The following is a 15,835-nucleotide window of genomic DNA, read 5'->3' as shown; positions in this document are numbered from 1 at the left end:
TTGCAAAGTTTATGATTTATTTTAGGTGTTTCTCCTAAAATAAGGTTGAATCCTCTGTGCAGATTATGTAGGTTAATGAAGGCGAGTTTCAGGCAGTAGAATGAGTTTTTTAATGCAACCCAGCATACCTAAAATACCAACTAAACCAACTACTTACCAACCTGCTGATGCCTCATTTTTGCTATTTTTTTGTCAGTAAATTGGAAATCCATCAGAAATAATGACTTTTTTTTCCTTAGACTTTCTTTGTTAATCTTGAAAAATGAAATTGAGCTTTTATATTTCATTCTGTGTACTCAGAGTATTGTATCAGAAACTGTTTTCAACCATCTGCTTCTTCAAGTATATGGTGAATACTTCATTCTTCAAGGTTTTGAAGAGAATGAGCTGTGTTAAGATGTAGATACCTACCGGTGAATTAGAGCGACATCTAGAGGCTGTCGTGGCCACTGTGAATACATGCTTCTACTTTTCGCTCTATATATCTCCTTTCCCTCTCTCCCTCTTCCCCCCCCCCCCCCCCCCCCTCTCAGCCTCAGCCCCCCTGATCACCTCCCTCCTCTGACCTCCTAACCTCCATTCATATCCTTCACCTTCCCTGCCGTTCCAGTTTAGCCTCGCAGTAAGCCAGGCCTAAACCCGTTGATACTTCCAATGTGAGGGTGAGGACTCTTTTGAACCTGCAGTCCAAATCAGGAGACAAACCGCTGCTTTGTTGCATTCATATGTTTAGATGTCGATGTTACATGTAGCGGAAACTCACTTTCAAAGCCAAGTTATAGCAGCCATATAATTGATCAAGAAAAGAGTTACATAAAAGATCCGCGTTTTCTCTGTCATCCTTCAGCTAATATACACTTATAGGATATCTTAAATGAGTAGTTTCAAAGGACTTTGCAGAAAAGAAAGAAGAGAAAATAGGCAAGGCAAGGCAAGGAAGCTTTATTTATATAGCGCATTTCATACACAATGGCAACTCAATGTGCTTTACATAAAACAAACATTTAACAGTAAGAATTTGAAATAAAAAACATAAAAACATGCAATTTGGGAAAAAAATGAAACCCAATAATAGTGAAAACATAGAAATTCACATTTTTTCGACCACACGGACAACCACCTAACACTTTTTCTTCCATAGAACACTTAAAATAGACAAGAAAGTAGATGCAAATTGCTAAAATTACATTACATGTTTATCTAATGATAAAAAATACCAAAGTCTCAGCACCAATACCAAAACAGTGCTTTCTATAATACCTTTTCTTTGAGGAATATGAACATGTTTTTTTTCTTTAAAACTCTTTGTAGAAGTTCTCAAATGTTAAATTCAGCCATGAAAGGTTTTTTTCTAAATAAAGGATAAGTTGTAAATGTGGGACAAGATCCACAGTCCTCTTTCCTGATTCAAAAGTTTATTCGAACCAATTCATAATTGTCAAATCAAGTAGATATGTCACTATATGTTTCAACATTATTCCTTTTTTTGTGCTAAATTCACAGATTTCTTTACTATCGTTTCACTGCAGCTCAACAGGGAAACACAAAGAGAGAAATGTATACTATAAAGAAAGTAACTTTGGAAGATATCCACTTGACTCGACTAACTCAAGGCTACTGATACATCAGAGTAGGTTTAGATAAACGTTAAGTACAACTTTTAACAAAATGAAAACTGTGGATTTTGCCTATCATCACTTACATTTGAAAAGGATCTTTAAATGGTCAGTATGAGCAGGAGGAATGATTACAGTGAGAGAGAAAAAAAACCCTTTTAATGTTAATGTCAGCACCTGACTAGAAACTTGAACGTGAAAAATGTGAACCTATTCTTTAATCCTGAAAGATCATATCAAAAAAGTTAAGACATATCCAATACTCGATGCTACTGACACATTTCAGTCGGTACCAAAAAACATATTGAGGTCTAAAGCTGCATTTAGATCAAATACAGCAATAGTCAAAAAATGGCACCTTTCCTATTCATTTGAATGGGGGCAGTGCGTTTAAACTGCAAAATATTGAACATGAATCAACTCAACCCGACTTCACGCTGCTCTGGCCAATTACTTACAAGCAACCACAGATTCCTGGTGGATTACTTTCTGACATAAATGCCATATTCGACTGTTTCCCTCACTTTCGTCACAGTGAAAGATAAAACAGCAGCAGTGGGATAACGTTTCCAAAGTTTGGGAGCATTACAAACTGCCGTGCTGTGTTTTGGCTTCTTATAAATGCTTAAATGCATTAATCTGCATCTCCAAATTGACTTCCTGGATCATATTTTTCATTGTCTCAGCAGTATCTCAAATTACACACCAACACACCCAAAGCTCAGCCGTGCGTCATAGTGCCAGATTGCCGGATTTGGTCCGAATGCAGCCTAAAGCCCAGCTCTAGAAATCAGAATTTCAGGCAAACCATAATGATAACTGAAAAAAGCCACATGAAGTCCTTGTAATGCAGCCCGGTTCTCATTTTCTTTACATAATTGGTGAAGAAAGAAAGCCCGTCTGAAACTTGGCGGGAGGTTGTTTCAAACTCACCGAGCAACAACAGCAAATAATCTGTGCTCACAGGAGCAAATTTGATCATGACTCTCAAATGTGGCGACATCTCAAAAGCTAAAAGTCGCTGCTTCACTTGATTTGAAGAAGGGTTTGAGTTGCCAGCACACACACACACACACACACACACACACACACACACACACACACACACACACACTCACACACACACATATGGGTGGAAGCAAGCTTTCGACTCATGTACTCATAGCATGTTTGCTTCATGTAATCGGTGCAATTTGCGGCTAGATTACAAAGAGCTCCAGGCCTTGTTAAGAAACCAGAAACAGGCCTATTAACGAGGTGTCAAACCGATTGATTTGGTTGACACCTGACTGATGTGCTCTGAGTTGAGTATAACTGCTTCAAGTCAGCATTTCAGTGGATCATAAACTCAGCGTATGACCAGGTTTGGCAAGTACTCGACCATAAATCAGTCACCTTAATGATCGATCCAATCTCAACTATTCTACCTCTATAAATAACCTTTCGTAGTAACATGGAGACCCTTTCCATCATCACCTCAAACACCCACCCACCATCATCATCCACCCCCAGTACTCCCTACCTCCCCCCTTACACTCCCTCCCCTCTCCCCCCCTTTGTGGTTTCTATGTGCTGAGGAGATGGAGGGGCTTTTAAAACCCAAACTCTCTGTCCTCCTATTCCTCCTCCTCCTCCTCCTGTCACTCGAGCTGTCACTGTCATCGTCATACAGGTTTGATGTGGAACTGTCGGTCATATTTTTTTTTCTGTGGTTGTCAGACGTTATGGATGTTTAATTGTTGACTTGAGTCTTATTTTCTCAATGTACCTTCTCTCTTACCTCTCTCTCTCTCTCTCTCTCTCTCTCTCTCTCTCTCTCTCTCTCTCTCTCTCTCTCTTACTCTCTCTCTCTCTCGTTCTTAAAGGTTGTCTCTCTATCTAGATCCGGTCTTTGCCTCAAACAAGCAAACAAACCCTTCAAACTACCATGTTCCTTTCCTTCTCCAAACAGCACCACCCTTCCTTGTATCTATCTATTCAACCCTGGCTGTCCTAGAATCCTCTCTTGCATCAATTTGTCCTCTTTTTTTTTTTACCAGACATCCCACACTGGCCTCCTTCCCTCCCTTGCCCATTTCCTTCTTCCATCCCCTTTTCAGCTTCTCTCTTTTGTCCTCATGAATATTTCAAGACTCGATGGCCAAATCCTCGTTTTCTGTAGAACTAATATAAACCACTTAACGGCTGACGCAAGTCAAACAGGAAATGCTGGTAGTCTAGTTTCATGCTGGCTAGTAAATAAACAGCCTCAACCAGGTTGGAAATAAATAGGCCTTTAAGGATTTCAGCATGCCTGCAGTCCCAGGGGCTCTGAGTCCCACCTAGCTGTGCTGCTGAGCTCCTATTAAACCGCAGTATCAATCAGAAGAGCGCTCTGCCATCCCGCTATTAATAAAATATGGATCACACCACCAGTGGATGGCTGGGCCTGGGGAGCTACCCTACTTTCATTAAAGGACTGTTTGGTTCTCCACTGATGACAGAATGCGGCCCGCGAGGTATTTTTAGTGCGTGAGCCTGCCGTGAAGAATAAGACACGCAACAACCGGCCAGAAAGCATTTTTATTATTATTATTATTATTATCAGCTTTTGGCTTTAATGAATCAATGCTGAGGCACGGAGGAGGTCTTTATTTAGAGGCATCAATGGGATCAACCAGCAGAAACCGGCTAAAAATAGACAAATTAAAAACTTGTCTTCTAATTGGAGAGAGACCCTGGAGTTTCCATTAGATGGCAACCAATGACGGTGTAGCGGACACGTTTATAAATAGATCTAGGCCCTTATAAAGACCAGTCTGGAGGGCTAACCCAAATGGAAGCCCCCACCGCCAGAACTGATGCATTTCTGGGGCAGCAGAGGATGGGGCAACCTCCTGGAAAATAAGCAGTTAAATGACAGATTGTGGGCCATCTAAAATAGACAGTCCCCTGAATCAGTTGGGGGAAAAAAATGACCCCCTTTTTTTCAAAATGTCCTATCTACAGTAAAACACACAGCTAGCACAGCAGCACTGGCACTGTAAAGGACACATAAAAAATGTTTACTAGGTCAGCGCTAGAGAATCTGATAACCTTCAGTCTCATTATATTACTTTCTCGCCTCTGTAAAGTTAAGTCAGTGAGGTATTTTTGTATAAAAGGTGAGTAAACTATAACGTACAGTTGCCAAGGACGTTAAAATAGATTTAAAAAAGGAGATCTAAAGCTAAAAGCAACAATCTTTTTGACATTGAATACCCTAGATATCAGTTTGACAGCCTGAGATTAACTTATCTGTACATCGCCTCCTATTTTTGCTTGATGGAGTTGATTTAAAAGATGTTACGGATTTAGCAGCCAAGACTCATTACTACGTGCTGGCCTGTGCTTTATTTTCCACTTTCTCATCTCTTTTATCAAGAAAAACTTGTCAAGTCGGCCTGCGAAATAAAATAGGGTTTTTTTTATGGCTAAGTTTCAACAAATCTTCATAGCTAAAAGACAAAATGACCTATATGAAAACTTTATGATCTGGCATCATCCCTACTGTCTGAAACAGTCCATATGGACATTTCTCACCTAATGGCCCCATTGGCTGATCTTTGGTTGAATTTAGGCGACTAATACTATATTTTTAAATGTATAGAAAGACTGTGGACATGGTTAAAATACACAAACGTTGGCATTTGATAAGAGAAAGGTTGACAAATGAAAGTTAGATGCCTTGTGCACCGAAACATTCCAACCACATACTACTACGAACTACTCCCCAAGAGGGTTTGGTGCCATTAAAACAATGTCATGTCACTTCTACTTTTGCTTCTGAGAGAGGAAAGACTTTATACGCACAGCCACAAGAGGTCGGTTGTCAAGAAAACAACAGCGAAACATGGGTCATTTAAAGTGTATGAAGACAAAACAAAAACAATGCTTTTCTTTTTAAGACTTTTATCAGGCATGTTTTGCTAGAAATGTAATGCTAGTTGAATTTTTTGTCAATATAATGAGAACATTTTGGCAACTTTCTGTGGTTAAGACAGAAATATAATAGGTTACAGATTACTAGTTACTCTATTTAAAATGTAATAAGTAATGTAACTATTTTAATTACTTAATCAAAGTAATGTAACTTATTACATTTGATGACTTCAAATTTTCTAACCAATGTTTTCAGCTGTTAGGTTAAATGTTCACTCCATCTGTCCTTCCTTCCTTCCTTCCTTCCTTCCTTCCTTCCTTCCTTCCTTCCTTCCTTCCTTCCTTCCTTCCTTCCTTCCTAAGACCTAAGATCAGCTGTTAGGGTAAATGTTCCCATTAAGCACCAAAATCTAAGTCCAGGTGTTTTTCATGGATACTGACATGATTTATAAGGGAGATCATTTCTTATAAATCAACATTTATCTCTCATTTGAAAATGTATTCATTAGTTCATGTAGATTTTGGAATATAAAATAAAGATATTTGATGAATAAAGTGGGTTTAATTGGTACTGTGACTCCATTTAAGCCCATGTGTGCTCCAAATAAGCCCACGTCATGATTTATTTACTACATTTTTTTAAAAATTGATTTTAAAGAGTTAAAAACAGCAATATATGTATTCAGTAACATGTTAAATATTAAAAAATGAGGATGTAACATCCTTTATAATCATCAACATTTTCATAAGTAACTGTAATTTAATGTAATCCCCAACACTTGAGTATTTCAGTAAGTGCTTTTGTTGACACTCACACACTGATCAAAGCTGTATTTACTTTTACTTGCAAGATTTACACCAACTACAGGTCTTCCTCAGGCAACAAAAAAAAAAAAAGATCTGTAGTTGGTCAAAACGTTGCAAATGAAAGTGAACGCAGCTCTGATTCAGCCTGCGGGTTTCTCCCTGTATCTAGTTCAATGCCTAAAATCCATCCCGACCTTCTTCCTCCAACTGCAGATATATTAATGTAGCGCTTCGTTCACTACCTGTAAACATAATCCAGGGAGCCATTATGTTTGCCAGTGCAACATGATTGGAAAAAAAACGATTTAGTTGTAAATAAACATAATTTCTAGGAGACAGAGTGGACGTACAAAAAATGAGAAATGAACAAGATCTCAGGGAAAGCCTTGGTGCATGATAGTGGATTTAAACAGGAGAGAAACTGACCAATCCGTCACTCTCAGCAACAGCCGGAGTCTGATAGAGGTGCAAGAGGACAATGATCGCATCTATTCCTCAACACGTCTCCTCCTTCATTTTCACAATCGCTTTTGCTCCCTGTTGCATTATCCCTCTATCCATCCCTCCATCCATCCTTCCTAACACCTATCTTTTAAACTCTCATCCCATCCTCACATAGCCAGGGAGAGTCTATCTGATGACCTCGGCTATTGTCTGTAGCCAAGCCACGAGTCAGCCATCCAAACCTGACGTGTGTGTGTGTGTGTGTGTGTGTGTGTGTGTGTGAGCATGTGTGAGCATGTGTGTAATCAGTTCAGGCCTGGCTGCGCTAACATGGCTTGGTGAGTTTGTTAGCATATTATTAGCCTGGGGGGTTGTTGAAGCACTTCTCACATTATCTCCTCTAATCACTCCCTAACCAGCCAGAAAAACACAACCTTGCATCACCCAAAAAAAAGGTTGCAAACAACCAATAAACCCCCCCTCCCCCCTTAAATGGCCTGCATCTAATCTTGATTGGCTAAAATCAGCGTCAGTCACGTAGGATGACGACCACACCTCTCTCCGTCTCTTCTTCCTCTCTCCTTCTCCTTCTTCTTCTTCGTCTGTCTGTGGACTGAATTAATGTGATTTACTATCTCGTTCCCGTCTTCCTGAGCCCCTGCAGATATTTTGTCGCAACTCGCCACCCCGCCCCGCCACCACCATCGCCGCCACCATCGCTACCATCACTTTCCTGTTTGACAAAAGAGAGAAAGAGGGCGCCCAATAAGGCGCACAATACAGGCCCAAATGAATTCGAATCGCTTTCATGCAAATTCAGACTGATTTACATTGTTCAATTGTTGAAAGGGGAGAGCAGGTGAATTCAGGTATGACTAATTCGGTCAGTGTGTGGGAGCGAGACGTGGAGGAGAAAAAAAAAAGAGAAAAGAATCAAAGATGGTGACAAAAAAAGAGATGAGGAGGAGGAGAGAGTGAAGGAGGGAGATGGGGAAGGCATCAACAGCCAATCCAAACTAGATAATAATAAAAAAAAAACCCTGATGGTGATTGTGTCAGATGTCCCGCGGTGGCTGTGGACACTCGAGGAGGAGGTGGGACGGGGTCGGGGATAGGTTTGTGGTTGTCATGACACTGTGCTCGTTTTTTCTTTTTCTTTTTTTCTTTTTTTTGGCCGTTGTTTCCACAGCGACTGAGAACACTGTTGTCTGCCTGTGAGCTGTTCTCTGTATCAATCTATGTTCTGGGTCTGTTTTGGGTTTTTTTATAACAACGACGTGTCCAACCCTTTTGTCTTGTTTTTGTTCTTTCTTGTCTTCCCTCCTCCTCCTCCTCTTCCTCCTCCCCTCCTGCCCTTCTGATCCCCCCCCTCCCCTCCTTCCCTCTTCCCCTCCACTGTCCCTCCATCCCTCCCTTTCCCCTCCCTCCCTACAGGATGTGCGTTTGTCACGTTTTCCACCAGAGCTATGGCACAGAATGCAATCAAAGCCATGCACCAGTCTCAGACTATGGAGGTACTGTACTCTTGCCCTTTCTTCAACTTCTCTCTTCTTTTTTCTCTCTCTCTCCTTCTCTGGCTCCATTTTATACATCCACTACACTCTGTAAAATGTGCCGGTAATTGAATATGTCTCATGTTTGAATAAGCTCCTGAGTCACATTTCCATAAAAGTCCATAAAAGTCAAGACTTCACCACTCGCTAAGGTAGGGACCTAGTAATATTTCTGTCACACTTCCAACACCTCTTAAGTCTGAATTGAATGTCATCACATAAACATAAAGGCTAAAGCATCACAAAGCTAATACGCAGAGAGATATTATAAGACTGTCTCATTTTAGAGTGTAATAAATGTATCATATTATTATTGTAGGTTTTTCAGTTTTGAATTATTTCCAAAAGTCCAAAAAAGACAGATCAAATTATAACAGCGATGGCCAACAAAATACAAATCAAACCATCATGATCCTGTAATCTGTGGAAATAATGATGCATTTTATTTATTAGGGAGTCTATTCCAGTCAAGTCGGTTGTATTTATTTGTGCCTGAAATGAAAAATTTGTCTTGACAGGGGTTAAAAATCTGAACAATGTACAAAAACCATCTACCGTTAGACCCTTTGATTTGATGCAGCGGCAGTTGTAGGATTATAATTATATATTATAGAAGCAGAGTAATGCATAAAATATTATACAAACTATTTATAGAGTGGAAGTGAGGGTTAGAGCTCCTTCTAGTATAAGTTGGGTCATTTGGATGCAAAAGTTCAGGTGGAGTTCAAGTTAGGTTATTTTTAGTTTTAGATTATTAAGAAATGTGTCTGTTTCCATATATAACATGTGTTGCATCACAGTAGGAAGAGGGGAAAGAGAGTTTAACGGATCAGATATTCAGTATTTTATGGATATGAATGAGCACAGCTGTATTCTTCGGATTCAGATCTCGAATTCGGCAGCACCGGTTGGGTTCTGCAGGGTCGGGTCTTGAACATGGGACACAGAGAGGGCTCGGGTCAGTTTTAGGTGCTGCTGCTCTATCTGCAACAGTCCTGTTATGTTTGAGCAAAGCCAATATCAAACTTTGACATAACTTTTAAAAGCTTTATAAGAGAGGTCAGCAATGTGAGAAAGTTAGTGTCTGAAAAAGACTTATTTCGTCTTCGCCTCTCTGTTGGCTCGTGATGAAATCAGTGCTGTCACCTTCATTTTTTTCAGTCACAAATTTCCAAAGTTTTGCCAATGTCTCTAAATTGTGACCAAAAGAAGAAGAAAAAAAAGCAGCACCTTTGACATAAAAGCCACAATGTGCAGGTGCTGTTTCAGACCTCATCAGCTGCACAGCGACCCAGGCAGCACCGTAATGGGAGACCCAGTAGTAGTTCCTTTGTGTTCCTTAGGGTTTTTTTTTGGGGGGTGGGGGCACGCTTGTCAACGTTGTCAGGCCCCGCTGACAGGGCAGGGTGACAGCACTGTGATTGGGGAGAGAATTACACGGTATACAACATGTGTGTACGTGTGTGAGTCAGCGTCAAAACGTGGTAATAACAGGCTGTGTTAAAGGGAGAGAAAAAAAGAAAGAAAAACGAGTGGTGTTCACTCCCATAGCCCCCTCATTAGAGCTGATCATGATAATCATGACTGCTATTGATGTGCTCTGACCCTGACTCGGGGGGGGGGGGGGGGGGGGGGGGGGGGTGGATCCCTCCGTCTGTCTACGTGTGTGTACGAGTAGGGATTTTTCTGTTTATGTTGTCACTGTGAATATCAGTGAAGGGTTCGTGTTGATTTATATGGCCGAGCAGCAGCAGCAGCAGCAGCATGTCTGTCTTTCTCAGAAGAGGAAGTGACACTCTCCTCCGACAGCGCTAGTATTAAGCTAGAATTATCCTCGCTCTTAGCGGCCGTCTGCCACAATGGTCCATCCAGTGTTTCTCGCTTTTATCAGGCACACAGAAGAAGAAAAAAAAAAGCCTTAAACCATAACACGATGATATGGCAGTGGACAATGGCAAAATACCTTAATTTCCATTTGAAAACAAGCTGTCTAGCCCCAGGCGGACCTAAATTGCCGCATCCGTTTGTTAATGTTCCTCAGTTTTGCAATTTAAAAGTAATTACTTCGTGTCCGAATGAGGGAATGAGGTCTGGTAAATAGAGTTTGGTTATTGTCTTGGCTCAATTGCACCCCACTGTCTTAGATAGAGCAAGATTGTGTATGTGTGTGTGTGTGCTTGTGTGTGTGTGTGTGTTTTTTCGGCACGTACGCGCCACATGTCACAAGGAGAAAAGGGAGAGAGCAGCCCGGGCGCTGCATTCGTTGATGGCCCTGTCACTGTCATATCCATTCTCATTACGCTGTGACATTCAGGTACACACATACTGGCACACACACACACACACACACACACACACACGTGCACAGTGAATGTCAGGCCATAATGAAAGGCGATATGAGCGAGACAGGTAATTCACTGTCGAACCACTAAAGACACACAGGCGTTCACGATGCAGAGGAGAAGTGGGTCGGCTTCATTGTGTTGTATTTGTGTTGATTTGTGCTTTACATTATTCACTCCCTTTATAAAAACTCATTTAGCTCTCAGCTCCCTCCTGTGCCACATCCCATCAACACTGATTTCTGTTTCCGCCTTCTCTCTCTCTTTCCCTTTTTTTCCCCCACATGACACTGGAGACCCACGTTGCACATTATCCTGTCCTCGATGCACACACACACACACACACACACACACACACACACACACACACACACACACACACACACACACACATACACATTTACAAACCCCAAACCATAAATGCACAATTGTTCAAGCGCATTTAGACAAGAGCTTAAGTAGAGCATGAGAAAAAACAGTGTGTGTCTGTTTAAAGAGCGAACAAACACATCTGTCAGCTTCACTGAAGAGAGAAGACAGATACAGAAGGAGTGATAGTGGAAAGAGAAATATTAGATTAGGTTAATCAGAGGCTGATTCATATAAGGATGAATGATCCCATATGTTTTTAAATGGTAAACTGACTTTTCTAGACAGTCTACTGACCATTCACACACACACACACACACACATTCCTACACACTGATGGCAGAGGCTGGCGAGTTTGGTGCCAACCTGCTCATCGGGAGCAATATAGCGCTTTTTATCCAAAGTGCTTTACAGTGTTTCTAATGCTCACTCACCCATAAACACACACACAATCATACAGCAATTGGGAGCAATTTGGGGTTCAGTATCTTGGCTGAGGATACTTTGACACGCGGACTGTGGAAGAGCCGACGATCAGACCACCAACCTTTTGATTAGTGGATGGACCCCGCTACCCCCTGAGCCGCAGCCACATAAAGAGAGGGAGTTGTAGCCAGTGTGATGTAAAGCATTTGCAAGTCAGTTGTATGAGTGTAAAAATGACTGAATGCAACCTCAGATTTACTACACAAAAGGAAACAGCTTCAATTTGCTGGGGGTTTTTTTTTTGTCCCATGGTAAATGGTAAATGGACTGTACTTATATAGCGCTTTTATGGTCTTTATTTTGACCACTCAAAGCGCTTTTACACTACGTCTCATCTGACAAAAGATTGTGTATTTACGTCCATATATCGGTGTCCCAGTTTCCAGTATTAGATAACACCTAGCGTAATGCATTAAATCCTACATTCATAAAGCTTATAATGGTACATTTGAGCTAAAGTTGAGAGGTAATGGTTCAACTTTATGGTCATTTTAGAGGCTGAAGTTTGTTTAGATGTATTGTGTTATACTGAGAGGTGTTTCTGTTATTTAGTCTACCTGCAATGACTTAAATATGATCTAAAAGAAGACACATTACTGTCAGTAAAATGCCAACTGAGTGTGTGTGTGTGTGTGTGTGTGTTGATATATACTGTATATCCTCTGTGATATATACTTATCGTCATGGTAACTGGGGCATTGCATATATCAAATCAGTCAATCTAATCTGTTAATTTATGCATGTTTCTCTGGGATCAAAGTGCAAAGACTAGACTAAAAACACAGGCATTTTAACTTAATAAAAAACAATACAACAATAAAAGATTAAATGTGAAAGTGCAGTGTAAAAAAGTGCAGATTTTAGTGTGCAAATTAAGAGTCTGTTGTTGCTACAGCTAATCAGACAGAAATGGAGCTATATATCTTTTAATATAACTGTTTGGGATGTTGTTGTCACGAGTAAGGACTGCAGCTTATACATGCATGATGAAATTAGCAATGGTGTGATCAAATATTTCTTTAAAAATGTGGCAAAGTTTGTATTTATTAATGAACACAGAGTATATTTATCTGGATTGTAATTGCTCCACTTCTCCTTAATGAGGTCTTCCAGTGTCCTCAGGAGTGTGTTAAACTGGCCAAAGCAAAGCATTACCACATTACCAGCATTAGCACATTTTATATACAGTAGCACATTCAAAGTGCTTTATATATGGCATAACACCATACTTATCATTAAAAGTAACAACAAATTTAAAGATTAAAATCAGATCAATAAAATCTAATAGGGAAACCAAAGTGGAGACAAAAGTTCCTCCTCTTGACTCAGTAGACTCATCATTCGAGGCTTTTGTGCGTAACGTGTTTTGTGCGGATGACAAGCTTTTAAAAAAAAACCTGCACCGAGAAGAACTTAGACTTGTGGCGTGCAAATTCCTTCAGTTCACTTCCTTCATGCTCGTGTTTTCCTATTAGTCGTGGAATATCACATGCTCTGACATTTAAAGGCGATGCGTTGAGTGATAAATAAATGAGATGGAGACGGTTCAGAGCACATAAACTCTCTTGAAATCTATGAGAGATTGATTTTCAAGGTAAACGGACCGGAGCTTATAAGTTCAGTTTGCGTGTGTGTGTGTGTGTGTGCGCATCTTAAGCATTTTTTAGAGGGGGAAGTGATGTGTAATGTTCTCTTCACGCTTGTCTCATAGAGTTGGCAAAGAAGAGAGCGGAGTCAGGGTTATTAAGTGACTGAACTCCTGGTTAAGTCGATCACAAGTCTGTAACTTCTATATAAAGTTTTCTGAGTTTGGACAGTGTTTGGAGGTGAAATCACAGGCTAAAGCAGGTGCTGAGGTGTATTTTCACAGCATGACAGCATGTTCCATATGGTGCAATTACATAATTATAAATTTGGATACCATAATTAAGCCAGGTGCTTATTTTTTTCTGTCTGCAGTATCATTTTTAGGCTATAAATTGTCTGTCAAGGATGTCAACCTACGCAGACCCATCTGTCAATCACAGGTGCAGGGGTGATGTCGTCAAACATGTCTCATCACACAGTTTGACATATAATACAGTAGACATAAAACACAGATGAAATATGTGTTCGCACTGCAGGGGAGAATGTTTCAAGAGGGACATTTTACCTGCTGAATGAAATCAAAATCCACCTTATGTCAGACTTAAATGATCCAAATTTGATCGTATATACGCTGTGAAGAAATGCGATGTAAGTGTGGCGTTTTCCTGCCGGAGATTCATCTGAAAATGTGAGAAACAGGTAAAAAATAACACTTCAGAAAGGAGTGTTTTCCCTGTAGAAACGTCTCCCGGTGAGAAAGGTTCCTGTGAGACTCCAAGCACTTTTTATTTTTTTCTTCTTAAAAAGTGAAAGTTGGGAGAATGTCTGCAGCTAAAAAATCTCTCCTGAAATAGTTTCAAAAATAAATCAGTGCTGCACCACCAACAGCGAGTTAAAGACATGTTCCATCCAAAAAAAAACATCTAAAGCAAAATAGCAACATATTGTTTACTCTATAAATTAGTATTCTCATGTTGGATAATAGTAGTGGTTTGTTATTAATACATTTTTGTGTGTTCTTAAATGTTAACACGATTTCGGTGCCCATTGGGAGGTGAAGTCATCATGTTGTCCTCTTCTTTCTTGTGTTCAAAAGTTTTTACACAGCATGAGGTATAATTGCACCCAGGCCCATTACTCCTGACAGTAAAACTGACAAAAAACATGCAGAAAATTACAGTTGTCTTGTTTTGTAGATTTATTTTTGAGGAGCAATCACTACCAGCGCTAACAGTGTTACCTGTGTCTACTCCACAGTAAAACTGAAGCAGCGGGAAATGTTAAGTTTGCATTAACAGCAGCTCAATACAGCTTCGATATGGTGCTATGAAAGTGAACAGTAAGAGGCTAGTATCAATGAAAATAAATAAATAAACTACCTGTGGAGCTTTCCATAAAGATTGTCACTCGCGTTCAATCGTGCATCAATCTGTGTGTCCGACTTTCCTCATACAGTACATGCTCGTGCATAGGTCAAAAGTGTATTGTTATTTTTGACTAGTTAAATGTGTAAAAACGAACACAAGAGGAAGTGTTCTCATGTTGCAAATCGCAGCTCGCATGTTGAAAATGTGGTGAAGCAAGCTGCTGGATTACATGTCGTATTGTTTCCTAAGAATCAAGGCAATTTGAATCCAGCGGCAATTTGGTGGCATCGAGCGGTGAAGTTGCAGATTGCAATCAAATAAATATAACTCCACTTCCTCCTCCTCTTCCAAGTGTGAAGGGGAGCCTACAGTGGCTGCGAAACTCACAAAAAATGGCAAAGGCTACCACTGAGTTGCCACTGTGTATGAAATATGCTATATAAATAAAGCTGCCTTGCCTATCTAGATCCAGTGTTTGGTTTGTCCGTTCTGGGCTACTGTACATGATGATGATGATGATGATGATGATGATGATGATGATGATGATGATGATGATGATGATGATGATGCAACATAGTAGGCTCAGTGGAAGAGGACCTGTGCTCCCTATGTAGATATAAATGACTCATTCTAAGCTACAGAAAACACAACCAATCTTATTTTCAGGTGATTAAACACCAATTAACATATACTTTTAAGTATTTTATTCCGTTACTACCAAGTCCGTCCTGCCACTAAATTCTACACACTGCACCTTTAATAGCTATTTCTGAAAAAAGTGCAGACCATAAATACAGTTAAAATGGTGTTTGAAGGAGCGTTTTGGTAGCCGAATGGTTACTGTGCATGCCGTATAATGGACTTTGCTGTCATTCCCCATAATCTTAAAAAAAGAGGTTGATTTTATTAAACACACAAAGTAAAGCTAAAAGTAAGGATTAAAACTGTGTGTAGAAAAAAAAATCACAATGTGGAAACGCATGGCTTCCCTTACTCTTTTGTTTCATATCACTTTTTGGCTCATTAGCTCTACAGTCAGACACTGTTTGATATATGACAGTTCAAGCTATTACTAATCTATGATGAATTATTAAAAATCCCCCTGAAGTAAAATCAATGGTGATTTGTTTCTCTGAGCGGAAGCAGCAGATGGCAGAAGCTGCCACTTTTACCACCACATGTTCTCATCATTTAAGGGCCAAAGTTGACCGGCAGGCCAGTCGCATTAGAACCTCAATGTGTTGCTTTAAAGTGCAGCTAGTTTTCAGGGAGACGTACGTAAAGGCCCCTGGACCTCGGCCCCCCTCTCCCAGGGCAGGACTCTCATTCTGGGCTGCATTTCCCCTTGCTCGCTGGGTGTCAGC

At 40.3% G+C, this 15,835-nt stretch overlaps 1 protein-coding gene across 1 annotated transcript in view; it reads left to right on the top strand.

Moving 5' to 3' along the window:
• Positions 1-15,835, top strand: part of celf2 (cugbp, Elav-like family member 2) — a 230,866-nt gene that overhangs the window by 187,683 nt on the left and 27,348 nt on the right. The window contains exon 7 of the mRNA XM_062443372.1: positions 8,202-8,281. Coding sequence (XP_062299356.1) covers positions 8,202-8,281 — 80 coding nt within the window. The remainder of the gene's footprint in view (positions 1-8,201; positions 8,282-15,835) is intronic.

The sequence above is a fragment of the Scomber scombrus genome, chromosome 22 (genome assembly GCF_963691925.1).
Source record: "Scomber scombrus chromosome 22, fScoSco1.1, whole genome shotgun sequence".
In the NCBI taxonomy this organism is placed as follows: Eukaryota; Metazoa; Chordata; class Actinopteri; order Scombriformes; family Scombridae; genus Scomber; species Scomber scombrus.
This window is presented reverse-complemented; position numbering and strand designations above follow the sequence as displayed.